Raw genomic sequence first — 27391 nt, 5'->3', positions numbered from 1 at the left:
TTAGCTGGTGCAACATGCTTACACATGTGTGGATGCAGCTGATGATGTATAGATGTGTTTATGTGTGTGTGATAGTGTAAGTGCACATGTGTGTTTGTGTGTGTGGATGTGTGTGTGTGTTGAGATTCCCAGTTTTACAATAACAAGACAGTGCGGGGCCCCTGGGGGCCGTTGACAGTGTTTACTTTAGTCTTTGTGTGTGTGTATGTGCTTATGAGAATTTGTACAAGTGTGTGTGTGTGTGTGTCCGACGGACCGTGTGTGTGTCTGTGTGTCCACGTAAGTGTGTGTATAGATAGATGGAGAAAGGCGTAAAGCCATCATGTTAACAATTAGGTGAGCTCCCATTGACATTTGGCTAGCTATAAGAGCTTTAGCTATTCCAGACGTCACGCCAACAAAAACATTAGCTCACATTGGCATCACATTAGCACATGTTGCCACCATGCTAAAACAACATTAGCTCACATTGTCGTCATGCGAATGGCAACTTGTTCTTTGACTCGCTTTGTCAGTCATGCTCACAACATTAGCACATGTAGCGGCCATGCTAACAAGAGATTCGGTTTTTCTTATAACTGATTCAATGTGCTTAATTCAAGTCAAATTAGAATTAATTCACATATCTGATCTAAGAATTAATTTGTTTATATGATGTGTGGAAATTCGTTAATATGTGTAGGAAGTGTAAAACCAAATTTCAAATAATCCACTTAATTTGATATCTAAAAAAATGAAATAATCCACTCATTAATGGCTTCCACTTTGGCTCAGTTTGTTGTGCCAGAGTAAACAGAAGCAGAATTCACTTTCACGTTGTTTATCAATTGATAAGAAAGTCCCATTGAACAAACTTGAACTTGTTTGCTTCGTAAATAGATCAATGTCGACTCCATTTTTACCGTCAGTGTCAATAACCTTAGCTCATATTCCTGTAACGCTAACAATTTTAGCTTGTGTTTCTGTCACATTAGTAACAATAACTTATAAGTTGCATACTGACATGGTCACGTTAGCAACATTAGCTTTCTTTTCCAATATTTTAAACGTTATTTTGGTGTCATGCTAACAACATTAGCTTAGATTTCCGTGATGCTAATAATAACATCGATGCAAAAGACTTAAGCTGGTGTTGCCGTCATGCTAACTTATGTTGCAAGTGTTGCTTTTGAGCTAACAACATTTTGTATTTTGTCCACAAGGATGCGTGTGCGCTCCTGGGAGACGTTTATTGAGACGGGTGTGGTCCTGCTGACCGTCTTCATGCTGATGATGTCCATGGGACGCCTCGCCACCACAGCTACTGCACCGCTGCAGGTCAAACAACCGCACACCCATGCATACCTTCTCCACTCTTCTTGCTCCTTTTCCATCTACTTCTGAGTGTCCCGTTTTGTGTCTCTTATCTCTCCTTGTATTTCCTTTTGTCTCTCTGTGTTTCTCTTTAAGCATGTCGACCAATCGGGTGACAGCACTGGCAGGGTGTATGCCCTCACATTCCAGCAGCATGCTCGGGTTTGATTGCTGCTGCTTGCTGCACTCAGGGAATGTTTGGAGAATGCAGCGTCAGCATTTTTGGGATGTTCACAGAAAAACCGTGTCTGACTGACTTCGAATTGGTTAACGTACTCACTCAGGCAGAAAGGTCTTCTTTGGCTCTCTTCACTGGAACCAAATTTAGACAGTCGTTCGTCCAAACACATAGTGCTTCGAAAGTTCCTTGTTCCGCCCATTACCAGGAGCATGTAGGTGTTGGAATTTGTTGTTCCTGGAAACAAAGATTTCAATCAGGGATTTCAATCAGGACTGTGCTCAAAGCCCCCCGAGGCTCCTCTCGATATACATGGTGGACCTCATGGAAGGACAACTCAAATCACCCAAGTTGAGTTGCATTTTTATCAAAATATTTGCTTTCATCTGTGTGTGTGCAGGACGAAAGCAGCGTGGCCTCCAACAGCCTGGAGGAGCTCCAGGTGACAGCGTTCTGGTGGGGCGAGTGGGCTAAGTGGACAGCGTGCACGCGAACCTGTGGCGGAGGCGTCAAGTCACAGGAGAGACACTGCCTCAAACAGAGGTCCCGAGAGACTCCCGTTTCTGACACCTCCGTTTTCTCATTTTTGTTGTTCACGTGTGTCTTTTGTGTCCAAAGAAAGAAAGTTCCCGCCTTCAAGGACAACGTGACCTGCTCGGGAACCTCCAAGAGATACCACTTGTGCAACACACAAGTCCGTAGATGAACACACACTCACATAGACACTCACACACATATTGGGAAGCTTGAGTACATAAACACTGACACACATACAGACAGTCTGTTGTTTGCGCTCCATAGGACTGTCCGGCCAGTGGACGAAGCTTCCGAGAAGAGCAGTGCTGGTCCTTCAACTCCCAGCTCTACAATGGCCGCAGCTACCAGTGGAAACCGCTCTACCCAGGTACCACAAATTCAGTCTTACTCTCATGGATGAGGGTGGTAAGCCACTGTTCCAGGCGTGAAATTTCAATTTGGCTTTCAAACCAGGATTGAGTTTTTCAGTTTGAGTTGATTTCTGCAATGACATCAGAACATTAGAGGTGACGTCCGCGTTGACGGCAGAGTTGGCGAGAACATTGACGTTAGCGCTGCGCTGTGCGTAGATGACTACGTGCACATCTCCAGCAACCCGTGCGACCTGCACTGCACGACCGCCGACGGCCAGCGGCAGCTGATGGTGGCGGCACGTGACGGGACATCCTGCAAGTACAGCAGCTACCGCGGTGTCTGCGTGGACGGTAAGTGTGAGGTGAGTCCACGCTCGGCCACTATTTCAAAGTAGGGTTTCTAGCCCTGGTTAAGGTGTCAAAGCAGCTAAATGATTATATGCATAGTGTATTTATGTATAATTAGATGTTACTTGTGGTTTAAAAAATCCTGACATCATCAGTATTGTGTAACGTCTCTCAGCCGATCGGGTGCGATGGCGTTCTCTTCTCATCCAACACGCTGGACAAGTGTGGAGTCTGTCAGGGCGATGGTAGCAGCTGCAGCAGGGTCACCGGAAACTTCCGTCGTGGGGCCACCACGCTCGGTGAGTGCCAGCCGGTTGCCCGTTTTCCACCGTAACGTCACTGCCCGTTCACTATTGCATTGCTCTCGCCGACTATCGTCTTGCCACACCACTGGCTCTCCACCGTCGGCTCCCGCGATCACCATTCACTCGTTTACTCGTCACCCCCAAATTACAAGTGCCGCCCCTCTACTGACACTAAGTCCCTGCCATCACCTGATTTTCACTGCAACCCGGTCTGTGGTGTTGCAAACTGGCCCTCACCACCCAGTCCACCTCTGTCCCTTCCGCCGGCCAGTCCTCCCCCCTCAAACCCAATCGCTTCCACCGCCGATTTCACGCTGCCCACCCAGGCTGTTAATCTCTGTGTCCTTTTTTCTGATTTCCAGGTTACGCCTTCATCACGCAAATCCCCGAAGGATCATGGGACATCCAGATCATCGAGAGGAAAAAGTCAGCTGACGTTCTTGGTCAGTGATTGACTGTCAGTTCCTTTTCTCAGACAAAGAACAAAAGAAAAAGACAAACCTGCTTTCTCTTTCCAGCCGTTACCGACCAGGCGGGCAATTTTTTTTTTAACGGCGCTTACAAAGTGGACAGCCCTCAGAACTTCCACGTGGCGGGCACAGTCTTCAAGTACCGCCGCCCCATGGACATCTACGAAACGGGCATTGAGTACATCGTCGCCAAGGGGCCCCTGGACCAGCCGGTCAACTTATTGGTACCCAAAGATGCATGTCTGGGCTTAGGGTTTCTAATGAGAGGTAGAGGTTTTTGTGTCAGGTATCAAGCCAGAGTTAAGATTTTGAATTAGGATTTAAAACATTCTTTACAGTTTCAAATTAAGACTTCAAGACAAGTTTAGGGTTTCAAACTAGATCTTCAATTATGGTTGGGGATTTTGAGTTTGTCATGAGGGTGCTCTGGCAAGGGTTAAGGTTTCAAATGAGGGTTTCAAGCCTTGGCGTGTCCTTTAGGTATGGAACCAGAATGGCCGCACGCCATACATCACGTACGAGTACACGGTCCTGAGAGATTCCCTGCCACCTGTGCCGCCTCCGCCCATCTACACGGGCGCCGACAGTTCAGTAGAGGCCGGTCCCTTGCCGGCGCCCAACGCCAGTCGCTACCAGCAGACACCCACCGAGGGGCACATAGAAGATGACGCGCAGCAGGAGACCAATGAAGTCTATGAGGAGACCGCACAAATACATTGTGACACGGAGACACACTTCATAGGTATAGACACATAGTCGTACTCCTTGTCCGAATTGCTCTTATAACTTGCATATTTTCGCTTTAACACTGCCCTTCCTGGCCCACTAGGGGGGAACAGTAGCCAGATGGGAATAACCGCCAACCCGATACCCACCGACGTGCCCCTGGACCCGGAGGCAGACGCCCCCAACCACATCTGGAGGGTTCTTCTGGAAGGACGTGTAGGCCCAGATGAGCTGCTCATCAACATTTCCACCAATCAACTGCTGGATACGGAAGGAGACAACTTGTTCTCGGCCGAAGCAGAACCCGACGGCCTGCTTGAACGCAACCAGACCCTGCAGTTCACACTTGGTCGTAGGCGCAATGACAGCAGCGCAGATGTTTCATACCACAACAAGACGCTGCACGTCGGGGGCAGGGGCGGTGGCCGCTCCAACAGAACCAGGTAATGCAATAGAAGTAGGTCGCACAACAGGCAGAACAAAAGAACCAACAAAAAGGGACTGCTACAATAAAACTAGGTTTTAAAACAGAAACATTTAATAAAACCAATGGAATATGGTTAATAAAACACAGACCAACTACACAGTCCAGCAGAACCAGGTAACCCAATACAACTAAAAGAACTAACAAAAAAAATAAAACAAGTTAATCAACAGAACCCGGTAACACACACCAACTGACAGTACCAGGTAACACGTACACAAGAAAACCAGGTGCTCCAACAGAACTAGGTACCAGTAAAGGACCATGTTCTCCAACAGAACCAGGTATTGAAAGAGGACAGATTACTGATACAGAATCCAGCACCACGATCAACCCAACACAGTGAGGTCCCAGAACATACCTAAGTGTTGGAACACATTCAATGAACGCAATATAACCAGGTACTGCAATACAACCAGATACTAGCCAAAAACTGAGCCCAATGAAACTAAATTAGTTAGAACAACAGAACCAAGTATTTTGACATAAATAGCTAACACCATAGACCTTGGTAATAGGGCAGAACTTAGTACAGGAACAAAGCAAGGTATCGCAATGGAACCAGTTAGTACAGAACAAAGAATTGAAACCAGACCCAAGTAACAAAAGAGAACCTGAATTTTTACATTATATTATACAGAGAGCCGTCCTTGGGTTCTGTTTCGATACGTGCGGGAGGTAAAGTCCGTAGGCTTGTAAATTTCAATGTGCTGTTCCACAGGGGGAATCCAAGGATCTACCAGAAAAACCTGAAGCTAAGTCCAGCCGATATGTACCGCTGGAAGCTTTCCTCCCAAGAGCCCTGTAGCATGACCTGCTCCATTGGTACTGTCTCATCATGGGCCGCTGCATTAGAGCAAACCTCGCCCAGTACCTTCTCAATATGTCTTCTATTACTGCTGATCTCTTTCAGGCGTGTCCAGGTCCTTTGTCACATGCATCCGCTATGATGGCGTGGAGGTGCACGATATGTACTGTGACGCGCTGACCCGACCCGAACCGGTCCACGACTTCTGCATTGGGCGGGAGTGTCAACCTAGGTACGCTACTGACAAAAGATTCAGCTACAAGAGAACCTGGTACTGCAATAGAACCTGGTACCACAACACAACTAGGTAGCCGTAATGTAGGTGGATGGTGTTCCTCTCAGGTGGGAGGCCAGCAGCTGGAGTGAGTGCTCGCGGACCTGCGGCGAGGGATTCCAGTTCCGGCAGGTCCGATGCTGGAAGATGCTGTCGCCCGGCTTGGACAGCTCTGTCTATAGTGACCTGTGTACCGTGGCTGACCTGGAGAGACCCATAGAGAGGCGACCCTGCAAGAGCCCCGCTTGTGGCCCGCAGTGGGAGGTGGCCGAGTGGACGGAGGTACGGTGCTATCTATAATGTCTCGCGCGCTGTTCACAATCTTTCTCAGGTTTAGACCTTAAAATAAATAGACATTAAAGAAAATGGGCTGGTCTGTGGTCTTGGTTTTCTCTCAATAGTTAGGTTTCTGTGGTCTTATTAGGTGTTTAAACCTATCGCAGGGCATTTACAAGACTAACCCCCAAAAAGACGCTAACAAGGACTAACTAGGACTTACTAACTAAAGACTATGCTAACACAGTGTTCTGCCAAGTGTGGCCGAAGAGATCAGGTGACCCGGGATGTCCGCTGCTCCGATGAAAGCCGCCCGTGTGACCCCATGACCAAACCGCCCAGCGTCAAGAACTGCACGGGTCCACCCTGCGAACGCCACTGGACCGTGTCTGAGTGGGGCCCCGTGAGTGCAAGTCACAACATGGAATCGTGACGCGAAAAGCAAGCGTGACATTCACTTCTTGTGCCGTAGTGCTCGGGCCCGTGCCCGCACGGGAGGATGGTGCGCCACGTTTACTGCAAGGCCCCCGAGGGTCGAGTTGTGGCCGAGGCCCAGTGCCCCAGCGACGAGAAGCCGCTCGCTGTCCAGCCCTGTGGGGAGAGGGATTGCCCCGCCCACTGGCTTAATCAGGACTGGGAAAAGGTGAGCCTTGTTGAGAGATGATTGCGTGTGAAACCTCCACGTAACGTTTGTATAACTTGTGTGAAGTGCGTGCAACATACATGAAACCTGCATGTAACACCCGTGAAACCACTATGTAGTGTAAAATGACATGGTGTAATGTCTGTATGGTGTAAATCCGCTTTCAACTTGTAAAAATCGGCATGTAACGCGTCAACTGTGTGCAGTGTAACACCACTTGCGGCCGCGGCGTCAAACGGAGGATCGTCCAGTGCGTGGGAATCAGCGGCGGCAAGTTCCTAGTCTTTGACGAGGAGGCGTGCGGTGCCGACGAGAGGCCCGAAGATGAGAGCACCTGCTTCGAGCGGCCCTGCTTCAAGTGGTACACCACACCCTGGTCCGAGGTACACGTGTAACTTTGTAACGGGGACAACGGTTGTTTTGTCTGGCACGTTCGTGCTGCGTGAAATTGTTGCGCAACGTACATATAATGCCCATGTAAAATATAACCCGGGTGTCCCCAGTGCACCAAGACATGCGGGGTGGGCGTGAGGATGCGTGACGTCAAGTGTTACCAGGACCGCGAGCTGGTGCGAGGGTGCGATCCACTCACCAAACCCGTGTCCAAGCAGACGTGCAGTCTCCAGCCGTGTCCCACCGAGCCTCCAGGTCAGTCCGTCGGAACAATATAACATTTGAAGGAAACGCCACATTTAAAGTACAAGTTGATTCATATTTCAATTCAAATGAAAACATCTCTGAATCAATCTTGTGTATGTGTGCCGGTGTTCAGATGAAAGCTGCCAGGACCGGCCCACTACCAACTGCCTGCTGGCCCTCAAGGTCAACCTGTGCAGTCACTGGTACTACAGCAAGGCCTGCTGCCACTCTTGCCGTTCACTGCGACCGCCCGTGTCCTAAAAACCCGAACCCCACACCTCCCCTCGCTCGTGCATGTGGACTTTCTTCATCAGGAAGCTCGAGTGCAACGTTTACATTCGCAAAAAAGGTTTTGCAGCTTGCCAGCTGTCGGGCATCCTCACCATTTTTTTGGGGATCCTGCACTCATCTTTTGACAACATCCCTCCCTTCGCCCTTCTTAATCCCAGCATTCATCACTCTGTCCCATCATCCTTGCTTCTTTTCTTGCTCTGTCCATCATTCCCTTGCACTTGGTCTCGCCCACGCGTTTGTCTTTCAACCTTAAATGAGCCTTTACACTTGAACCAGAACAATGATGATGAAGACCAAGATGAAGCTCTTCCTGTGGCCTGAAAGCAAACGGCGTGCGACAATCTTCTAATCCGTTAAATCTTATTTAACGGTAACAGCGAGTGAAATGCGCACGCCGAGCTATTTATTAGTTATTGCACGTTACAATTTTTTTTTTTTTTTTACGTTAGCGTGACCGCCTGACGTGTTTCCGTCGGGTCCCATAAAAAACAAAAAACAAAAAAAAGACGATGGACAGAGGAGGTGAGACTCCTGACACTTGCAATGTATTCAGACGTGTTTAACTTCCTGTCTTTGATACAAATATAACGGATACCTCTTTGTATGATGCATGGACAGACAATGTTGAAAATAAAGTCAACAAAATGTACAGTTCGCTCTACCCGGCTTTTCATGTTTACACTCCGCATCACCGGGTTACATTGTAGGTGTCACCGTGTAGGACATTGGAGGTAAAATTACAACGTGGTGGATTAACAACAGGCATCAGGTATCATAAAATATTTATTAAAAACATCAATTTTTTTTCCGAGGAGGGGGTGGTAAGTTCGTATTTATTGTATTGTCTCTGGATATAAAATGCAATTTTTCCTTGATGCCTCAACGTCTTAGATTGTAAATGGTATCACATTAGCATTTTGTACTTTTTAAATGAAAAAAAAAAGTGTTACAATGTGTAAAATATTGGTCAATCATTTCAGGTATGTGACATGGTGTGACGTCAGAGTTCATTTACACATACGATACACACGTTGCTATGCTAGAATAAAACAGCTATTCATATAAGAAACACTTAATAATGGAGTCGATATTCTCATGGGCCAAGTTTGGGCCTTTCTAAAAGAACCCCCGAGGTTATATTGGGTTCAAATTGAGCCATTAAAGAAGAAAAAAAAAAAAAGAGGGAGAGATTCAACTTCTGCTGCTGATTTTTTTTTCCCAAACAGCATTAAACTTGTTTACTTCATTTTTGACTTAATGTCTCAATTTTTTTTTAACCCTTTTCTAACCCTAACCCTAACCCTAACATTTATTTTGCATGGTGTTGACCCGTGAACAACATTTCTAAGAAAAGAACATACAAGGAAGGTTAAAAGGTGACCTCACCCCCTTGTAACAAGCTGTGATGTCAATAAAGGTTAGGTGAATTGAGAGTTTTGTTCAAGTCAGGTGGCAGTCAGACATCCAGCATGGCGGCATGGGAAAGTACGAGAAGCCGTCAGGGACAAAATTTAGGATTACTGCTCACACGCAGTACGAAACACTCATATACCACTATAATGGTCTCAAATACTCGGGAATGTGCTTGAGCGTCGTGATAGCGTGAAAGAGTATTTCATTGATGTGTGTGGGAGAGAAATTGGTCTATGTTTTCTAAGTATTTGAGTGCCCCCACCCCCAAAAAAAAATCTGTTGTGACTGAGAATGTCCCAGTCCCAGTCGTGCGCGAGAGCGTTTCCGATGCATGTGAGAGGTAATCCTGAACGATGCCACCGCCGAGCTACGGAAAGAAAGCCCTCAGTATCGTGTTGGTGGTCCATCGACGCCCCCTACACGTCGGTGCTGACGCTGCGCGTGACCCCCTCTCGCGTAGCCATTGAGCGGATGAGGTCCAGCTTGCGGTAGAAGCCGGTCAGGTCGGGAGCGGGGGTGGGCATCTCCAGGTCCTGGTGCACGCTGCGGTAGCCGCAGCCCCCTCGGGCCCCGTTGCAGAGCCGCTCCGGGTGGTGCAGGTAGAAGGGCAGCGTGCAGCGGGCGCACGCCGGACAGAAGCCGTGCGCCCGCTGGCATCGGCGCAGGGGCGGCGGTGGCGTGAAGCTGGCGGGCCCGTTGGCCTCCGTCAGGAAGGTGGGCGTGTACGTCTCAGGTTCGTCGCTGTAACGCTCCGGGGTGGGGGGCGTTGGGGGGGCCGACAGAGCCAGGGGGTGCAAAGGTGACATGGTGGACAGCTCCGGTTCCTCCTCCTCCTCCCCCTTGGCGGACTCCTCCCTCTTACAGCAGTAGTACTGAAAGGGGGGAGGCATCTTACGCTCAGTGCCCGAGGCTTCGATCGATTAATCGGTTGGCCCAATCATCGACTTTATCGAAACTCAGCGGGCTTTTTTTGAAAGTGTCTAAGAAGTAGGTCAGTTACAGCGTACTGTGTATCGCAGTGGTAATTAGCATGAGCCGCATCGCGCTGCAGTTTGTCATAAAATGAGCGAATAGACTGGAGCCAGCAGACGTACCTGCAATCTACATAAACACAGCACAGCGACAATGGTGAGTAAGATGACGGCAGCCAGAATTCCACCTGCGATGACCACTGTCCCGGCTGACATTCGAAATGCTCTCCATCAACAGCCTGCAGGGGGCGTGGTCGTGAGCATCCACACAGTCAGCACGCAAGGAAGGAAGAAGAGAAAAAAGAAGAGGACGAGGTTTCATCCGAGTCCTTTCGGGATTCTTGGAATGTTTGGGGGGGTGGGGCAAGAGGTGCCATCACGCCGTATGCTAACGTGTTAGCGACGGCAAGGCGTGCTTCATTAGTCGCATGTTTAATGCAGGGCGTCTGCATAAAAAAACAGCACTTTAACTTTCCCCTGCTGCAAATCCTCAACTCTTTTCTCATGTATATTTCTTTAATGTCTATTTGTAATATTACACTTTGCCTGTAGCAGATGGGCCACAGCTAAGTGGATCCTAATGTATCTCAGTCGATATTACGTCATCTCACGAATAAGATAATAGACATTAATACACGCTGAACTGGTTGCCAGCCAATCGCAAGGCACACAACAATATCTTGCTAGTATCTTAACAATAATTCATTAAATGGCGCCAATTGGCTTCTTACTATTTCAGTAACATCTTTTTATCTCACTAATATTGCAGCAGTACGTCACCAATATGTTACGTTTCTCTCACGAATATATTGCCAATATTTTGCTATTATTTCATTCATATGTCGCAAACATATTTCTGTTTTCTCTTAAGAGCTTCATATTTTGCTCCTATCTAATTAGTAATTAAATTAATTCTAATTTCTAAAAAGACAATTTCTCACTATTTACAATTCCATTACTTTATTCATTATTTAAATGAAATTATATTATTTATTTATAATTTTATTACTTTACAATTTTATTACTAGCTCACGATATGAATGACCTGGATTTCATCAATATCTCGCAAATAGCTCAGAAAGATCTTACTGATCATCTCAAAACCATCACAAATCTCCCAGTAATATCAAAATCATCTCATTAATATCGCACTAATCGTCTCAGTCATAAAAGAATCATCTTTTACATGCTGCCGCTTCATTTCGCCATCCAATAATCCAACAATCCAGCATCATCATCTTGCCATCATCATCATCAATCCATCCATCCATGGCCCCGCTTCTTCTTTTAATCATGGATGTCAAGTATGTCACAGTCAACCAATGAAGCGTCTCTAAAGTGTGACGTCACTTTGAGGTGTTGTTGACCGTTAAATCGCATTCAAGCAGCACACATACAAAGACCGAGATCTTACCCATCACTTTGGTACTGGTCCCGCTTTGCAAATGAACGCAAGCACACCAGGAGTGGGAAAAAGTGAGTAAGTGCGTCAGAGGAAAAAAATAAATAAACACATACCCAACAAAAAAAACCCCAAAAAAGTCAGCAAACTTGTTTGAGTCCCTTCCAGAACATTCTCTATAAACACTGGAAGGTAGTCCAGTTGGGATGAGAACCTCCTGCAGGGAGAAAAGAGCCTCTAGTGACACGGCCACTCCGCTCCGGTCTGTTGCCGCGGCGGCGCGCACACGCACGTCCGAGCGGCGCCGCACTGGCCGTGTGTGTGCGTGCCTTGAATGCGTCACGTCACAGCTGAGCAGCAGGACGATCGTGGAGCTCCATCCTTCACCTCACCTTGCTCTACTTTGATGAGCCAAAGTCAATGTCGGAAGGTTTGCTCGATTCATCTCATGACAATCTCAATCATATTTGATTATCAATCTCGCATATATCCCATTTACAAGCTCACTCGTATCTTGGTAACATCTCACCTCGGAAAGCTCTGAGCTATTATATCCCGAATACCTTGCAAATATTATCCCACCGAAATCCCAAAAATATCGCACATCAACAATCCCACACCTATTGTGTCTATCAACCCTTGTCAATACCTCACTGATATCTCATGGCCATAAATCAATACCTCACGAATCATCTCTCACTTATCGAAAAAAATCTTCACAGTATCTCGCCAAAATCTCATTCGATAATATCAATCCCTCACCAACATCCGACTGATGTCTTCACACCAATCTCACGTAAATCTCATCTCGCAAATGCCTCGCTAACATCTCACTCTCATATTTCGGAATATCTTCCACATATCTCTCACTGTAGATATATAAAAAAAAAAGGGCAGAACAAGTAGAAGAAGAAAATGTTTCAGGTGGTAAATAATTCAAAGGTGGAAGCAGGCTGAGATTTCAGTGTCTTGTGCAGACAAGAGTGTGTAATATTCATGAGAGCCTTACTTTTACTCCTTTTACCCCCGTGCGCACACACACGTGCACACACACTCAGCACTCGACCCACACAGCACTCACCAGTGTCACAACTACATTGACGCAACGTCCATGATCTACTCAGATGAATGAGGAAAATACAAATCATTAAAAATCTTGCCATGTGACATGCGGTCTTGGCCGATCTACACATCCTGAAGGTTGTATCCATAAGCACACTGAATTGTCTCTTGAAGATTCATTTCAGGTCCTCTGCTTGATGAGACCAAATTTGGTCGTGGATCCAGTTATTCTTTCAACGTTACCCATACGGATGTTTTTTGAAAGCTACATATGCGCTGGTTCTCAGATGATCTCCGTCGAGCTCCTCGAGCTGCTGAAACTATGTTCTTAAGTCGAGCCGAGTCTCGTTCTTTTGGGTTCTAATGCCTGTGACACTCGGGGTTGGAACGCTGATCATAGTGAAAGTTCTCCAGCTGGTGACACTTTGGATTAACCGTTCATGAGACTTGTGTTGACCATATGAAACTGTTAAAGATGATCTCATTCAAGGTTCTGGTGCTACTGATGTTCTGGGTTCTAGCGCTGACTCCATTCAAGGTAGTCTGAATGCGGCTTTAGATCTTTCACTGGTCGCAATGTTTGCTAGAGTAAATCAAAGATGATACTTTGAGGTTCTGGAGCAAGTGACTTTAATTGCACCCAAAGGTTCTGAAGAAGTAATCTGAAGTTGATTCGAAAACTGAGCTCTTAATGGGTTTTGAAGCAAATGCCATTAGGTTTTCTAGAACATGGCGCTAGAGACAAAGGTCACTCCGGGTTTTGGAAAAAGAGCTCCCTGTTCTGGTTTGATTGTGGCATTCTTATTGGGTTCTCAAGACAGTGAGCCTATGAACGGCTCATCAACTTGACAAATTGTGAGCTTGTCGTAGGCGACCGCGTCATGTTTGGCTCAACGAGGCGGAGGAACGTGCCGAGGGAACGTTTGTTCATCTTGTTGTCGACAAGCATCTTTGTCGACTTGGATTCCTTTCACGCTGTTTGAAACTTCACGAGGGAACACACACAGACTAACAGGAACCGTTCCACTCAGAACGTCAAGATAGCAGACAGAATTTTATCTACTTAAACAAAGCAGACTTGCAACCCAAATCCGAGAGGAGGCGATGATAAAAAGGTGTTTGGATTCTTATCCCTTCCATTCTGAAGGTTCAAGATCTCTCATCTTGCAACAAACTCCCCGTTCTGTTGATGAAGCTGAACTTTTTTTGAGCTCATGACACTCTGGGTTCTAACCAGTCGTCCTGACCCGGAGACACAGCGGTTGGGTTTTCTTGTTGGTTGATAATATTTTTCCAGTATCACACGATTATGATGATGATGATCCCCCCCCCCCCCCCCAGAGTGACTGTAACGGTGACTCCCTGACAAAGCCAACGCGAGGCTTTATGCCAGCGAGCGAGGGCGAGCATCTCCGTGAATCTCTTGAATAATGCAAACATCTCCATTTGAAGACTCTCCAACACTCTGACCCCACTTTTGGAAAAAAGCTCTTTTTTTTTTCCTCTCCAGGCAGAATATTCCGGCTCATCTTCAGTGAAGCGCACGGGAAAAGAGCGTCGCCGCATGAGGAGGCTTTTACGTGGGGAGGGGCTTGAAAGCTCGCCGTCTCCCGCTGCCATCTTCCCGTGGCGGCCTCTAACCCCGCCGCAGCCGAGAAGCGCCGACGTCCGAGCGCTTTCCGAGTCATTCCGGGCAAAAAACGTTTAGCGGTTCTTTTCGTTGTCTGTTATGCTAATTTAGCCTTGTGAATATTCAGTGCCGGCCGGCCGGCTGTTCACTTGTTTTCTGATGTTAAGGTCATCTCATGTCGGGCATCGGAGAAGATCTTGGCGTCGTCTTATATATGAGTTTTAGCAATGTCTGGTTTGGGACATCTTGTTTGATTTGGGACATCATGTCACAGATCTCTCATGAGGAACTTCCTTGAGGGACATCTCGTTGGGGTTGTCACATACGGGACGTGTCCATTTTCTTTATATACGTCTCACATCTACTTGTACACGTCTCAACTTTGAATGTCTCAATGAGGATATCGTCTCGTTAGGGGCGTCTTGTTCACCTTGTCTGGACGCCTCATGGCCATCTTCTATGGGACACCGCATGCTAATTGAGCCTCATGAATATTAAATGCCAACTGTTAGCGGTTAGGGACATTAGCATGTTGATGTCTGTGGCATTTATTACTCCTCGGAAGCGAGGCTGGCAGGTGGGTCAGACGACCAGGGGGTGACACCTGGTCCCTCAACGCCGCCAACCCCCCCTGCTGGCGCTAGCCAGGTCATAAGGTGCACAAGGACAAAGGAGACATCCAAGCGATGGTGCATGGCATATCAAAGATGAGGAAAAAGGTCAAGAGTGCCAAGGATGTCTTGTATGGGACTGTGACGTTTACTGAGGACATCTTCTTGGTAGACATGTCATTACTTCCATGAGGGATGTCTCATACGAGACATTTCTACACACAAAAAAACCTTGGTAGGTATCTTCTCAGAAAGCAGGCGTGTGTAGTATGGGACGTCTCATCAGCCGCATTTCACACAACACTTCATCCGAGCAGTCTTCATACTTTGCTGCCCTGGAATGGAGGCAGGAACGTATTCATTCCTAGTTTTCGCAAGCGTTAGCACCAGCCAACGAGCGGGAAGGAGCGGGAAGGGCTGCCGTGCGATGACAGGTGACGTGAAGATCAGTGTGCGCGAGCAAACGCGTTCGTGCATTTTTCATACGGCGGTCGCCGGCTTCTTCCTGCGCTCCACTCGCCTGGCAGGGAATGTTGGGAATATCAAGAGGATGATTCACTGCCGTCTTGGAATGCAAGTTGACATCCACGTGATCCTCACATCGTTTAACAAAACATGTAGGGCAACTCCAGCTCATATTGGATGTCTGCTTGCGGACCTTTTTGGGGTGTATTTGACAAAATGTCGGGTTTCCTCTTTGTGCCTTCTTCATGATGGACGTCATTTTGTGGGTGCTGCTCAGTGTTTAGACTGAGACACCACAATTGAATCAAATGTGAAGTAAAGAACAAAGTGACAAACTATGCTGGCAAAACCCAGGCCATTCCGAAATGTTACTTAAAGCACTGATTCAAATTTATTATTCGCACTTGATTGTATTCCATGAAAATATTTTGTTTTGATTGGGAATTCTTCTGCTACTGGGCTACTGTATTTTCAAAGTTTCATGGAAATTTGACATTAATTTCATGCAATTTAAAAAAAAGCATGCAATATTTACAGGTGTCCAAAAGTGTTTTTTTTTTTTTATATATGTCAAGAAAAAGAGTTTCAGAATTGTCCTACCCTGATTTGTTTGCACTGGTTAATCTTTTAAACAGAGTCAAAGTACAGCTGTAGCTCAGACTATATTTGTGTGCGCCACCTATTGCCAGTAGCAGACACGCTTGAATTGATGGTGAGTGCATCTCCTTGTCGTCCTTGTTTTTGTTCCTTTATCCGATTTAACGCTCTTCTCGTCATTCTTGCGTTGTTGCTTGACATCGTTTGATGCCTTCCTCAATATTATCCGCTTGTCTCGTTTAAGAACAAAACAAGATGGCCAAGCTGTGGGTTCCTTTTCTGCTGTTGGCCTTGATGCACCTGACCTCGTGCGCGAGCATTGACAACTGCGATCAACAGCCAAGCTCAAGCGGTAACCCAAATGTAGCCCTTGAACATTTAGGGGCGCATGTGAGTAGTACTTTTTATGAATTGCCATTAGGATTACAAGGGGTCCTTGCCAAAAAGAAAAAAAAATGCTCCCTGACTTCAAAAAGTTTCAGAACCCGTGCCTTAAACATCACACAAACACAAGATGCTTTCAAATTGACAACATGGTGACATGGTGCGTGTTGATTCCAAGGTTCAAGCGTCACCAAGTATTCCATTTGCACCGCAAAAAGGATTGCCAAGTGGGCTGACAAAATGTTGGCAGAGCTCAGTGAGCCTACTGGTAAATTGACACGGACCGCCTGAAGTGGACTACCAGAGTCAGACCCGGCATTTGCCCGGCATTAGTCTCTGGTGACTCCTCGGCTCACTGACTGTTTTCTTCTTTCCTTCATTCAACAGTTCCATTTAACCTCCATCCCGCTGTGGTAAACACGTATCCAGAACAGCCCCCCCCAAATTCACCTCTGAGGCCGTCATCTGACTTTTTGAAAGAAGCGCAGGATGCCCCGTCGACAGACTTTGATGAAACAAACTTGGAATGGAAGCGGTGGGACGGCACCATGCCTGATGGCGCTGTGTCCATCTACAACTCATATTCCAGCCGCGTAGATTACATATGCAAAGTGGGCTGCCATTCGGGCTACTACGACTTCACGGCCATCACCCGTGGCTGCGCCTACACTGACAATGGGGCGGGGTACATCGCTTCTCAGTTTGACGTGCTGGTCAACAAAGACGAATTTGAGATTCTGCAGTGGAAAAACGGCTACGGTGGCTCAGTGACGCCCAATTCTATTAAGACCTGCGTCAACGACGATACGTACGTAGGGAAGAACCAGTATGGACTGGGAGAAGTGAAAGTCAGCGAAAAGGTATTCTACTTACCCTGGGGTGGAAGTCGTTATAAGTACAATGATTACCAGGTCCTGGAGACCATGAAAGACGTTAAGAGAGAGCACCTGATGGAAGTCAAATACCTTACAGAGGGCATCACGCCCATTGAGTATCCCCCTGAGGTCTTGAACAAGGCCACATTTGCAAATAAGGAGTGCAAGCCCATCAAGAATGAGATGACCCTAACCAAGACTGTTGCAACAACACGTAAGTGGGACATTAACTTCTCCGTCACGGTGGGAGTCGGCATCACCATCGAGACGGGAATCCCCTTCATAGTCAAAGGGAACATTGACTTCAAGGCCGCCTTCACTTATAGGTTAACCAAAGAGACTACCTATACTGACACCACCACCCACACTCTGACACTGGAAACCCGGGTGCCCCCCGGCCACTCGTGCACCGTCAAAATGCAGGGCAAGAAGTACGGATTGGCTATCCCGTACACGGCACGCCTCAAACGCGTTTACCACAACGGGGAGACCAAGTGGACTACCGTCACCGGGACCTTCAAGGGAGTCGAGATCTCGGAGGTTGAAGCTGAAATGGAACGCTGTGAACCTCTGCCAGATGTCAAGCCTTGTTAAGATGTTCCATTATTTGTGAAACTGATATAAAAATAACATTCACACAAGAATGCTTCTGCTTTTATTCAAGTCATGGACAGATCTATCCATCTGCCCACCCTGGACAGGTAAAGGTAAAAGGTAAAGACCTAATGACTCTGCATTTAACCCATCCCCGAGGGGAGCAGTGAGCAGCAGCGGTGCCGCGCTCGGGAATCATTTGGTGACCTAACCCCCCAATTCCAACGCTTAATGCTGAGTGCCAAGCAGGGAGGCAATGGGTCTCTTTTTTATAGTCTTTGGTATGACCCGGCCACAACCTTTCAGTTTCAGGGCAGACACGCTACCACTAGGACCACTGAGCTAGTCACCAGTCAGTTGCCAGGGCAGACAGAGACAAGCAAGATTCCACCCATATCCATCCATCCATCCATACCCACAAATCCATCCATCCATCCATACCCACAAAACCATCCCTCCCTCTCCCCCTCCCAACCCTCCCTCGGCTTGGCATGGTGATCAATGTTGGGTGGTGATATCTTGCGGAGTGGCAAGTGCATAGAGATGAGTCAACATGGTCATACTGGCGGAGCTGATCCAAAGGAAGTGGAGTTGAAAACACGACAGACATAGCGGGACAACGACAAGAAATGCCACAGTCTTGACTGCTTCGTCCGTCATGAGCAACGTAGCGATGGTTTGAGCCATATTTAAACGAGATCTTGTCATACGACAAGGACTGCCGAACTTTACAGTGACCCGATTCGTATTGGTCTGATGTGTGGTTCCCTTCTGGATCATCCGGTAAGAGCAGAGCTTGTGAAAAATGCAAAGATAAAGCGTGAACGTCTTATATACTGCAGCTAACATGTAGCATTTTGCTGAGAGCTTCTACAAATCGATTGATCGCAGTTGAACTACTTCAGTATTACGGTATTGATCGTATGTAATGCTGTGTGAGAATGAAATGTCTTGGATGAATGAGAAAAAAACGGAATAAGGTAAAAGCGTACTTTTTTTAGTCCTATCTTCAGTCATTACACGCAATATTGCGTCGGCCTTGAAAGATTTGCTAGAATACTCCGAATTTGCTGGGCCTCTGGGGGTTGTTTTTCCCAAAAACACTTGGTAATGAATAATCCAAACCTGAAATCCATCCAAAATACGCTGTATTATGTTAGTTTTGTCTACACTGGTCAATGTTTTATCTGGAGGTCGGCGCAAAGTCAAAAGTGCAATTGAAGAGTAGAGTATATATAGTGTACGTTTTCATCTGCTGCCCATGGCTTCAGAGAAGACCCTCTTGGATTCAGCTTGGAGATCTAGTTTTGGTTTTCAGTGTGTCATCTCTGGTGTCTGATGTATCCGCCGGTGGTACTCCTGCTGCTGGCCTTGCCGGCTCTGGCCTTGGCCCAAGGTCCAGACTGCGTACATCCCAGTAAGCAACAACATGAGTCCCACGGTTGTTTTTCTTTGTTATATTTTCAGTGGGTTAAGGTTGGTTAAGGGTTTGGGATAGAGCTAGATTTAGGGGATTATCATTAGGGTGAAAATCGCACCTAAATACAAAACTATTTTCTTATATTACTGTTTATTAGGTATTGTGCCCTGATGAAAATAATCACTAAGCAATGGTAAATTCTGGGGTAATCCTTCACCTGGATCTTTTATCTTTAACGCTTGCTATGCTAGTTGCAACTACCATATTTCCAGTTGAACTTGAGTGCCAGAAAGATCGAGCCTTCTCTGCGAAATTGCGGAAGAAGGTCCAACCTCCACCTTTAGGATTCCTACTTGGATACTCTTGATCGGCCATCCACAAGGGGGCGACTCTGCCATGTGACTGTGTATGGCCCTGTGGCCTTAATTGAAATCAACTAATAAATGTGCCAAGGCTGTAATAGATAAGATGCCAAGCCGGCAGAAAAGGTCACAGCGATAGAGCGCCCTAATTATTGTCTGCTTTTGATTATACACAAAAGATAATCTGCTTTTTGTCACGAATGAATACAAATATTGATGAATGATTGCTCTTGAGAGGCTGACATTTGTGGATTTGGACCATTCGGCGAGGGAAAAAAATGGCCCTAAATAAATTCAATTATAGTCATTTACTTGTCAAATTGATTAATTTGGACATTTAAACAAAACAAAACAAAATCACTGTACCAATGTGCATAGGTTGACCTTCTAAATTCAGTGAATCTTCACACGCTTCTCGTGGGGTTGGATTTGTTAGTTTGCTTCACTGTTCGAATGTTGTCATGCTTGGCTGACTGGGCTCTTCTCCAACGGTGCTTTGTGTGTTTCCTTGGTTTACTTCACAGAACCAGTAATGGACCCGGCTCTGATCAACGTCGTTCCTCAACTATCAGGTGCCGGGTCACCTCGTATGACTGTGGGAGGACAAATGCCATCAGAAGATTTTGATTTCGAGGGAACCAACCTGGAGTGGCAGCAGTTTACGGGTAGTCTCCCCGACGGAGCCGTGTCCATTTACAACGGCTACACAAAGACATACGACTACATCTGCAAGAACCGGTGCGATTCCGGCTATTTCAGACCTAGCGAAAGCCAGAACTGTGTCTATTCCTTCAGTGGCGAAGCAGTGCAAACCAACGACTTTTCCTTGCTGGTCAACAAAGACAAATTTGAAATCCTGGAGTGGCAGGAGGGCGCCCACGGTTCGGTGGCGTGGAACGCGGTCAAGAACTGCAACGACAGCGACAAATACGTTGGCAAGAACCAATATGGTCTGGGCAAGGTGCATGTCGGCCATAAAGTATTTTACTTGCCCTGGAAGAAAAAAGAGTACATCTACCCCACAGAGTACATGTTCTTGACCATCAATGAAGATGTTCAGGAGGACCATTTAATAGATGTACACTACCACACCGATGGCATCAATGTGGTGGAGCATCCCCCGGAGATGATGAAGAACGACAGTATCAAAAATTATGACTGTCTGGAAGCCACGGTCACTGACACCCTCAGTAAGACCAACAAGGTGGAGCACAAGTGGCAGCACACCTTCAGCCTTTCCCTCGCAGCTAGCACCACCATCACCACCGGTATCCCCTCCCTGGCCAAGGCAGGCATTCGCTTTAGTGTAGAGACCAACATTGCCGTAACCATGGGCACCACTTACACCGAGACCAACGAGCACAAACTTAAGTTGACGATAATGGTCCCACCCAACCACGTGTGCAGAATCCACATGGTGGGCAAGAAGTACGGAGCGGATATCCCGTACACAGCGCGCCTCAAACGCACTTATACTAACGGCGAGACCAAGTGGACCACCGTCACCGGGACCTACAGCAGCGTCCAGATCTCGGAGGTCAACGGTGTGGTAGACCGCTGCGTACCGCTGCCAGACGCCAAGCCTTGCTAAAACGAACACTTGTTTTGACTTGTTATAAGAATAATAAAACCGATATCCACATCATCTGCAAATGGCCGACTTGTGTCTTCATCAACCAAAATCCGATGGTTCTTTACTCATCAAATAGAGTTTGGTCGTCACTAAAACTAAGACCATTTGTACAAAAACTATTCTCTTCTGTCCAAATGTATGTAAATAATTGGTGAGTAGGTAAATAAGTACGTAGAAATAAAAAAAATGAGGGAATGTAAAAAAAACAGGAAATGTGGAACACACCCAAAAGTGCTTTGAAACGCTGAAGAAATTGAAAAGGAATATTGTGAAGTCAGATGAAGAAATGATGAGCAGCTGCTTCAGGAGACAGACCGGTGCTGCACTTTGACCCGATGACAATATTATCTTGTTGTCTTTTCATGTCAATGATCCTCCATCTTATCCTGGGTATATGTGATAAGTCCGTGATATGAAAGCAGCCAGAACATTTGCTCAACTATTCATCCTTCCGACTCAGATGTGAGAAGATTTGGGGTGATACGAGTGACTTGGAGAGGGTGTACCAAATGAAGTGTTACGTAACACTTGATCCCCTGTACATCATCAAGTTGTGAGGGACATGGTGTGTTGAATGCAGGTGGTTTGTTACTTGTGCGTTACATTTTTTGTCAATTTCATATCACGTGTCTGTGAAATACGGTTGTGTTTCCACGAGGCTGTGTTGCATTGTGGGAGATGCATTGTGAGTGACGTGCGTTACATTTGAGTCGGTGTTAAAGAAGGCGTGTCTTCAAGTGTGGCCCATAAAAATCTGGTGTGGACAGAAGAGGAGTCAGTAGGGCGGAGCACGCAGTCAGGGTGAGTCCTGTTTCAGCAATGAGAGCCGGTGACATCCTTAATCCATCGTCACCGCAATGATAATAATCCAATCAATGTATTATTAATGTTTGTTATTAATGCCGATTTATGCATTGTGCTATTTTGTCACCTACTGGCAAAATGTTCTGTGCTAAGAAAAGTGCATCTCTTTTCACATGCGAATATCTCATACACTAGTTAACATGTTTGCTGCTAATACTACTACGAGTGAAGAGCAAGATGTTAATGAGTATAATTATTTAAAGTCATGGGTGGTAGCTAGTTCAACTAGTGCACAGTTTTACCTCACGGGTGTAGTTGCCCTCCGACCATCGTCTCTAATCTAGCACTGAATACACTGTGTGAAGATGTTAACTGTTGTTTAACAACCAGATGAGGGCGCTGTTGTTGCTGTGCGCGCTCATTGGCGTGGCTTGTGCTGGCGTACAAAATGTAATCCAGAGGAGCGCCCAACGCAGGAAAGGTGAACAAACGCCATCCCCATACCATTGAGTCTCTTCATCACCGTTGCTTTCCTGCGCAGCGTCCCTTCTCAACCCACAGCTAGAGGGCATTGTTCCTGACCGAGCTCCGGCCCTGCCCGCGGCTCCGGCCACCCCCGCCGACCTGCTGCAACAGGAGGCCCTGCCATCTGACTTCCTGTTCGGCGACAACGTCAACTTGGAGTGGCGGCAGTGGAACGGCTCGCTGCCCAACGGCGCGGTTGCCATCTACAACGGCTACACAGAGCGTACCGACTACGTGTGCATGTACAAGTGCGAAGCGGGCTTCTACAACGCCGCCCTGGGGCCCTACTGCCGCTACCCTTACGGGGACGCTGAGTACTACGCCCGCGAGTTCCACGTGCTGGTAAACAGGGACAACTTTGAGTTCCTGGAGTGGAAGGAAGGCTCGTACGGATCCGTGCCGCCGCACTCGGTGCGGACATGCCTCGGCGTTGGCATCTTTGTGGGCAGGAACAAGTACGGCCTGGGCAAGGTGGTGCCCCAGTTTGAGGCCTTCTTCTTGCCGTGGGAGGGCGATGAGTACTGGTACAAGAAGTACCAAGTGTTGACCGTCAACCGGGATGCGTACACGCAGCACATCTCCCACGTCCAGTACGACCTGAACCGCGTGGCCATTTTCCAGTACCCGCCCGAGACCATGCGCATCTCCGCCGTCACCAATAACGAGTGCCAGGTAGGGAATCCCTCAGACATGTTCCGTGGCCAATGTTGGGTATGAACCAGGAATTGACCAAGTGGTCTTACTAGATCTTTGCTGTAAATGACCTTTGATCAGGCGGTGAGCAAGACGGTCACCATCTCCAAGACCAGCGAGAAGGAGACCACATGGAACATCGGTCGCGCCACCATGTTGGGTATCACTGGCAGCATTACAGCCAAGATCCCATTGATCGGCTCGGGCGGTCTGGAGCTGAGTGGCGAGAAGACGCTGCAGTTCTCCCGCGGGACCACCCTGGTGGAGGCCATCTCCCACTCGGTATCGGTGGAGCTGACGGTGCCTCCCAACCACTCATGCAGGGTGCGAATGGAGGGCCGCAAGGTGAAGGCCGACGTCCCATACACGGCCCGCCTCAGCCGCACCTACCGCAACGGCGACACCCAGTGGACATCCGTGTCGGGCACCTATGACGGCGTCCAGATCGGAGAGGTGCGCGCCGTGGTGGATCGCTGCCAGCCTGTGGAGGACGCGCAGCCATGCCCGTGACCAACGTCGTGACAAACGCCGTGACCAACGCCGTGTTGTCGTGTGACGCCAGCTCATCGTTTGCAATAAAGTTGTGACAAAATTGGTTGCTTTATTGAGTACACATGCCTTCTAAAGTCAGGTTTAAATGAGCCACTAATTAGGATTAGACTTTCAAGTCATGGTTAGGGATTCCAAACAAGGTTTAAGGTTTTAAGGCTGGATAAGGCTATCAAAGCTGGGCTAAGGTTGAAAGTAGAGATTGAGGCTTTCAAGCAAGGATTATTGTTTAAATTAAGGGCTCACGAAGAAAACTAAGAAATAAGAATAATTATAATATAGATATAAGGAATCGAATGAAGACTTTAAATTACCAATACAATACAAAATAACAAGTAATCAAATGATTAAAATCGTACCAATACACATAAATACAATACAAATAAAATATAAATACTACAAGTAGTACAAGTATAATAAAACAAATGAAAAAAGATTAAAAAATGAATGCAATGCAAATCATTAAAACAATACATGAAAAACATTAAAGGGATTAATATAAAAAAATAAGTATTTCAATTAATTCTTTCAATATTTTCAGAAAATGAATGCAATGCAAATCATTAAAACGAGACATGAAAAACGTTAAAGGGACTAATATAAATAACAAATAAATATTTCAATTAATTCTTTCAATATTTTCAGAATTATTTTGAATGAGTCTTTTTATTTTATTTTTTTTGTCCTGACAAATGTGTGACGTAAGTCAGCACCAGGGTGAAGACCGTGCTTGGTGACCTTGAAACAAAGGTCAGCCCGATCATCACCTCGGCTATCAAGGTCACGCACATGTCAGGTCACTTCTTATCGCTTGTGCTAAAACAATAATCTTATCTGTTGTGATAGCTTAAGTGAATCTTGTGGGCCAAAGTAAGCAAAACGCTACGATTGCATCTTCACTTTGGAGGCCGCCCTCGTGTCTTTCGCCCCCCCTAAAACGTATTTCAAACCCAAATGACACGCTCCAAAAAGTATTCCTAAAAAGCAGCAATGGCGAGGGGAATGGAAATTATGTCAGATTTTGTTCGGGTTAGTATGGTTGGCTGGTACTGAATGTTGGGATTTTAAACGAGGGTTCCAAAGTAAGGTTCCAAGGCAATGTTAGGGTGTTAAGATTTTTAGACAGGCGTGAGGTTGCCATTGATGCCTCAACGTGCAAGAAGGGTCTGGCAGCGTCTTGTCTCCTTTATTGGGGTTGAAGGTCGCCTTGGAGGAGTTAAAACAGCTTTCGCGTGCGCCAAACGTCGAGACCAACGCGGCCAACGAGCGACACGTCAACAAGGTAAAGCGAGCGCCACTACAAACACCACAAACAAATAAAATGCGATTTTAAAAAAAGTGCCCTGCGTTGGGCAAGCTCGACTTTGCTGCCCTCTGGAGACTCAAGAGAAAAATAAATACTCTGTGCTGACGGAGAGAAAAAATATATATAACAGAATTGGAATGAGGTTAGAATATTATAATTTTTTAATAGCCTCATCTGACAAATTGAGCATTTTTGCAGATGAGGTGTCTTGCTGCTGTGCTGTCGGTGCTTCTGCTGGAGCTGTGCAGCCCGACGCTGCAGTCAGATCCGCGTAAGTCCCGTGTATCTTGTATTTTTAATTGAAGAGGGGAAAAAGTTCAAAAAATGTAAGAACGATGTTCGGAATTTGTGCAGTAGCTCACGTGTCTTTTTGTGTGTCTATGTGAGAGAAGAAGCATGGTTGAACGTGGCCCTGGGGGAGGTGGTCCCACCCTTGGAAGCGGTCCGTGACCCTGCCCCACGCGACCCGATCTCCTCCTCCTCCTCCTCGGCTGACTTTGGCGAGCACGCCAACCTCAGGTGGGTCCCTTGGAACGGCTCCCTCCCCGACGGGGCCGTGGCCATCTTCAACGGCTACGCGGAGCGAACCGACTACGTGTGCAAGGTGAACTGCGAGGCGGGCTTCTTCACGGGCGACGCCTGCCACTACCCATACGCCGCTAAGGAGTACGCGTCGACCACCTTCGACGTGCTGGTCAACGTGGACCGCTTCGAATTCCTGGAGTGGACCGAGGACTCGTACGGCTCGGTTCCATCACACGCCGTCAGGACGTGCCAAGACGTCGACATCTTTGTGGGCAAGAACAAGTACGGGCTGGGCAAGGTGGGCACAGAGCGCTTGCTAAAATCAGATTCGCCCGGGGGAAAAAAAATCTTGTAGGACGATTCATAGCTTTTTCCTCCCTCATAAAAAAAGCAAAATGTGACAATGCATGATGTTATGGCGCAAAAGATTTCAAGTGAGAAGCAAAATTTTTCACGATCAAATCTGAAATCATCATCAATTATAACGAGAACTTCCGCATGTTAAAATTAATCGATTCAATTAATCAGGTAATGATCTATTTGGCATTTTTGTCCCTGTTGTAGCAGCCAATATGCTTTCATAACTAGAAAATACAACAACTTGAGGGAACTGTATAACTTCTGTTCAGACCTCCACAAATCACATTTTTGCCAACATGATTGTGCAAAGGTGGTGAGCATGCACGAGGCTTTCTTCCTTCCGTGGGAGGGCGACGAGTACTGGTACAAGAGCTACCAGGTCCTGCGGGTCAACCCCGACGTATACAGCCAGCACATCTCTCACGTGGACTACGCCGTGGACCAGATGAAGCTGTTCCATCACCCGCCCGAGACCCTGCAGCTGGCCAAAGTCACCAACCTGGAGTGCCACGCCGTGCGCAAGACGGTGACGCTGGATAAGACCAGCGCTAGCGAGAAGACCTGGGACACCGGCCGGGAGACCCGCAACGGCTCCGTGTCCACCATGAAGGCCAAGGTGCCCATCCTGGGGCCCGGCAACGTGGACTTCACCGAGGAGCAGACGGTCACCTTCTCAGAGGGGACCAGCCTGTTAGAGTCGGTGACCCACTCGGTCAGCGTGGAGCTCCTGGTGCCACCCAACTTCTGGTGCGGCGTCAGGATGGACGGACGCAAGATGAGAGCCGACATCCCCTTTAAGGCACGGCTGAGTCGCACCAACCACAACGGAGACACGCACTGGACGTCCATCACGGGAACCTATGACGGCGTCAGCGTGGGCGAGATCAACGCCGTGGTGGAGCGATGCCAACCAGTGGCCGATGCCGTTCCGTGCCTGGCCGCACAAGACTGAAACTGATGTCTTGAGAAAAACTCAAATAAAAAATTTGAGTTTTCGTGACGAAATAAAATCTTGAATGAATGTGGCTGTGTGGTTGTTGTGTCTAAGGCACAAGGCTATAAGGGCTCCCTCTAGTGGTACGTCAACAAATAAAATCGCATCTAGTCTTCAGTTTCCCAAATTCAGACTTTTTGGTTTTTCTAACATACTTTTTTTTTCCAGCAATGCCTTTGGTGTTAATTTAACCACACGTTTTTCAGTCATAGGTTAAACATACGCACTTTCACCAAGTTTTGTCAAACACAAAAAAGTAGAAAGAAATACCCGCGACACTTCGTATCAACAAATAAAAGTTATTTTTAGATGCACCAACGTTCACAGTTCCACAAACTTGTCTCAGTAAAGCAAGTATAAATATACTGATGAAACCTTACCTTAATCGAGCGTTGGCCGCCATTGCTGAGTCTCTCCCGGTGTGCTAATGCTAGCACTCGGCTAGCCTCTGTGGCTAATGCCGCTGTAGTCTTCAGCAACCCCAAACGTTTGCCCTCCTCACACCCGGAATTTCCAAACGATTGCCGC

At 47.1% G+C, this 27391-nt stretch overlaps 7 protein-coding genes across 15 annotated transcripts in view; 5 read left to right on the top strand and 2 right to left on the bottom strand.

Annotated features, from left to right (window-relative positions):
* The window catches only part of adamtsl2 (ADAMTS like 2), a 9670-nt gene extending 1331 nt beyond the window's left edge, over positions 1–8339 (top strand). The window contains exons 1-19 of one of the 3 annotated variants that reach the window (XM_088375574.1): positions 308–336; positions 1203–1317; positions 1932–2074; positions 2150–2225; positions 2333–2435; positions 2638–2783; positions 2945–3068; positions 3437–3517; positions 3593–3768; positions 4025–4286; positions 4374–4713; positions 5476–5579; positions 5668–5794; positions 5905–6118; positions 6360–6515; positions 6585–6755; positions 6962–7138; positions 7259–7403; positions 7528–8339. In XM_088375574.1, coding sequence (XP_088231700.1) covers positions 323–336; positions 1203–1317; positions 1932–2074; positions 2150–2225; positions 2333–2435; positions 2638–2783; positions 2945–3068; positions 3437–3517; positions 3593–3768; positions 4025–4286; positions 4374–4713; positions 5476–5579; positions 5668–5794; positions 5905–6118; positions 6360–6515; positions 6585–6755; positions 6962–7138; positions 7259–7403; positions 7528–7655 — 2802 coding nt within the window. In that variant the 5' untranslated portion in view covers positions 308–322 and the 3' untranslated portion in view covers positions 7656–8339. Of the gene's footprint in view, positions 1–307; positions 337–994; positions 1318–1931; positions 2075–2149; positions 2226–2332; positions 2436–2637; positions 2784–2944; positions 3069–3436; positions 3518–3592; positions 3769–4024; positions 4287–4373; positions 4714–5475; positions 5580–5667; positions 5795–5904; positions 6119–6359; positions 6516–6584; positions 6756–6961; positions 7139–7258; positions 7404–7527 lie in introns of those variants that run through there. The other 2 variants (XM_088375572.1, XM_088375573.1) reach the window with 2 other exon arrangements.
* mymk (myomaker, myoblast fusion factor) overlaps positions 1–27391 on the bottom strand; it is a 36050-nt gene extending 8659 nt beyond the window's left edge. For 3 of the 4 annotated variants that reach the window (XM_088375728.1, XM_088375729.1, XM_088375727.1), the window contains exons 1-2: positions 27244–27391; positions 1634–1768 (exon numbers count right to left, since the gene is read on the bottom strand). The gene's annotated coding sequence lies outside the window, so the exon portion shown is untranslated. Of the gene's footprint in view, positions 1–1629; positions 1769–27243 lie in introns of all 4 variants that reach the window. The other variant, XM_088375731.1, reaches the window with a different exon arrangement.
* LOC148397534 (protein FAM163B) lies at positions 8212–27388 on the bottom strand. 2 transcript variants are annotated; one of them, XM_088375758.1, is made up of 3 exons: positions 27244–27388; positions 10196–10311; positions 8212–9973 (listed from the first exon to the last, which is right to left on the bottom strand). In XM_088375758.1, the coding sequence occupies exons 2-3, from the start codon at positions 10286–10288 to the stop codon at positions 9518–9520; spliced, it is 549 nt and encodes a 182-aa protein (XP_088231884.1). In that variant the 5' UTR covers positions 10289–10311; positions 27244–27388; the 3' UTR covers positions 8212–9517. The 2 variants fall into 2 exon arrangements, with proteins under 2 accessions (XP_088231884.1, XP_088231886.1); XM_088375760.1 differs by lacking the exon at positions 27244–27388 and adding an exon at positions 11487–13018.
* Positions 15883–17742, top strand: LOC148397538 (natterin-3-like). Of its 2 annotated transcripts, XM_088375688.1 has the most exons (4): positions 15888–15954; positions 16084–16191; positions 16402–16491; positions 16611–17742. In XM_088375688.1, exons 2-4 carry the CDS (start codon positions 16095–16097, stop codon positions 17690–17692), a joined length of 1269 nt encoding a protein of 422 aa, XP_088231814.1. In that variant the 5' UTR covers positions 15888–15954; positions 16084–16094; the 3' UTR covers positions 17693–17742. The 2 variants fall into 2 exon arrangements, with proteins under 2 accessions (XP_088231815.1, XP_088231814.1); XM_088375689.1 differs by lacking the exon at positions 16402–16491 and having other exon boundaries at positions 15883–15954.
* On the top strand, positions 18336–23680 carry LOC148397536 (natterin-3-like). 2 transcript variants are annotated; one of them, XM_088375693.1, is made up of 4 exons: positions 18336–18475; positions 22302–22392; positions 22453–23108; positions 23211–23678. In XM_088375693.1, the coding sequence occupies exons 1-4, from the start codon at positions 18449–18451 to the stop codon at positions 23637–23639; spliced, it is 1203 nt and encodes a 400-aa protein (XP_088231819.1). In that variant the 5' UTR covers positions 18336–18448; the 3' UTR covers positions 23640–23678. The 2 variants fall into 2 exon arrangements, with proteins under 2 accessions (XP_088231819.1, XP_088231820.1); XM_088375694.1 differs by lacking the exon at positions 18336–18475 and adding an exon at positions 21890–21908 and having other exon boundaries at positions 23211–23680.
* On the top strand, positions 18925–21127 carry LOC148397537 (natterin-3-like). Its single transcript, XM_088375701.1, has 2 exons — positions 18925–19109; positions 19999–21127. The coding sequence occupies exons 1-2, from the start codon at positions 19031–19033 to the stop codon at positions 21063–21065; spliced, it is 1146 nt and encodes a 381-aa protein (XP_088231827.1). The 5' UTR covers positions 18925–19030; the 3' UTR covers positions 21066–21127.
* LOC148397535 (natterin-3-like) lies at positions 24923–26983 on the top strand. The gene is made up of 4 exons (XM_088375702.1): positions 24923–24960; positions 25183–25255; positions 25377–25807; positions 26180–26983. Exons 2-4 carry the CDS (start codon positions 25183–25185, stop codon positions 26819–26821), a joined length of 1146 nt encoding a protein of 381 aa, XP_088231828.1. The 5' UTR covers positions 24923–24960; the 3' UTR covers positions 26822–26983.

This window comes from Syngnathus floridae, chromosome 5, assembly GCF_059516105.1.
Source record: "Syngnathus floridae isolate MCC-2025c chromosome 5, RoL_Sflo_1.0, whole genome shotgun sequence".
Taxonomy (NCBI): domain Eukaryota; kingdom Metazoa; phylum Chordata; class Actinopteri; order Syngnathiformes; family Syngnathidae; genus Syngnathus; species Syngnathus floridae.
The sequence above is the reverse complement of the archived record's forward strand: the minus strand, read 5'-3'. Positions and strand labels throughout refer to the sequence as shown.

What these genes read in the sequence shown, in the direction of transcription:
- LOC148397534 (XM_088375758.1), bottom strand. Translation starts at nt 10,288, where the DNA reads ATGTCAGCCGGGACAGTGGTCATCGCAGGTGGAATTCTGGCTGCCGTC. An exon ending in TGTGTTTATGTAGATTGCAG is followed by an intron (nt 9,974 to 10,195) that starts GTACGTCTGCTG and finishes CCCCCCTTTCAG; the next exon opens with TACTACTGCTGTAAGAGGGA.
- LOC148397538 (XM_088375688.1), top strand. Translation starts at nt 16,095, where the DNA reads ATGGCCAAGCTGTGGGTTCCTTTTCTGCTGTTGGCCTTGATGCACCTG. An exon ending in TCAACAGCCAAGCTCAAGCG is followed by an intron (nt 16,192 to 16,401) that starts GTAACCCAAATG and finishes GTTGATTCCAAG; the next exon opens with GTTCAAGCGTCACCAAGTAT. An exon ending in AGAGCTCAGTGAGCCTACTG is followed by an intron (nt 16,492 to 16,610) that starts GTAAATTGACAC and finishes TTCATTCAACAG; the next exon opens with TTCCATTTAACCTCCATCCC.
- LOC148397536 (XM_088375693.1), top strand. Translation starts at nt 18,449, where the DNA reads ATGTGTGGTTCCCTTCTGGATCATCCG. An exon ending in GTTCCCTTCTGGATCATCCG is followed by an intron (nt 18,476 to 22,301) that starts GTAAGAGCAGAG and finishes TTTAACAACCAG; the next exon opens with ATGAGGGCGCTGTTGTTGCT. An exon ending in TCACCAATAACGAGTGCCAG is followed by an intron (nt 23,109 to 23,210) that starts GTAGGGAATCCC and finishes ACCTTTGATCAG; the next exon opens with GCGGTGAGCAAGACGGTCAC.
- LOC148397537 (XM_088375701.1), top strand. Translation starts at nt 19,031, where the DNA reads ATGTATCCGCCGGTGGTACTCCTGCTGCTGGCCTTGCCGGCTCTGGCC. An exon ending in TCCAGACTGCGTACATCCCA is followed by an intron (nt 19,110 to 19,998) that starts GTAAGCAACAAC and finishes TTTACTTCACAG; the next exon opens with AACCAGTAATGGACCCGGCT.
- LOC148397535 (XM_088375702.1), top strand. Translation starts at nt 25,183, where the DNA reads ATGAGGTGTCTTGCTGCTGTGCTGTCGGTGCTTCTGCTGGAGCTGTGC. An exon ending in GACGCTGCAGTCAGATCCGC is followed by an intron (nt 25,256 to 25,376) that starts GTAAGTCCCGTG and finishes ATGTGAGAGAAG; the next exon opens with AAGCATGGTTGAACGTGGCC. An exon ending in ACAAGTACGGGCTGGGCAAG is followed by an intron (nt 25,808 to 26,179) that starts GTGGGCACAGAG and finishes GATTGTGCAAAG; the next exon opens with GTGGTGAGCATGCACGAGGC.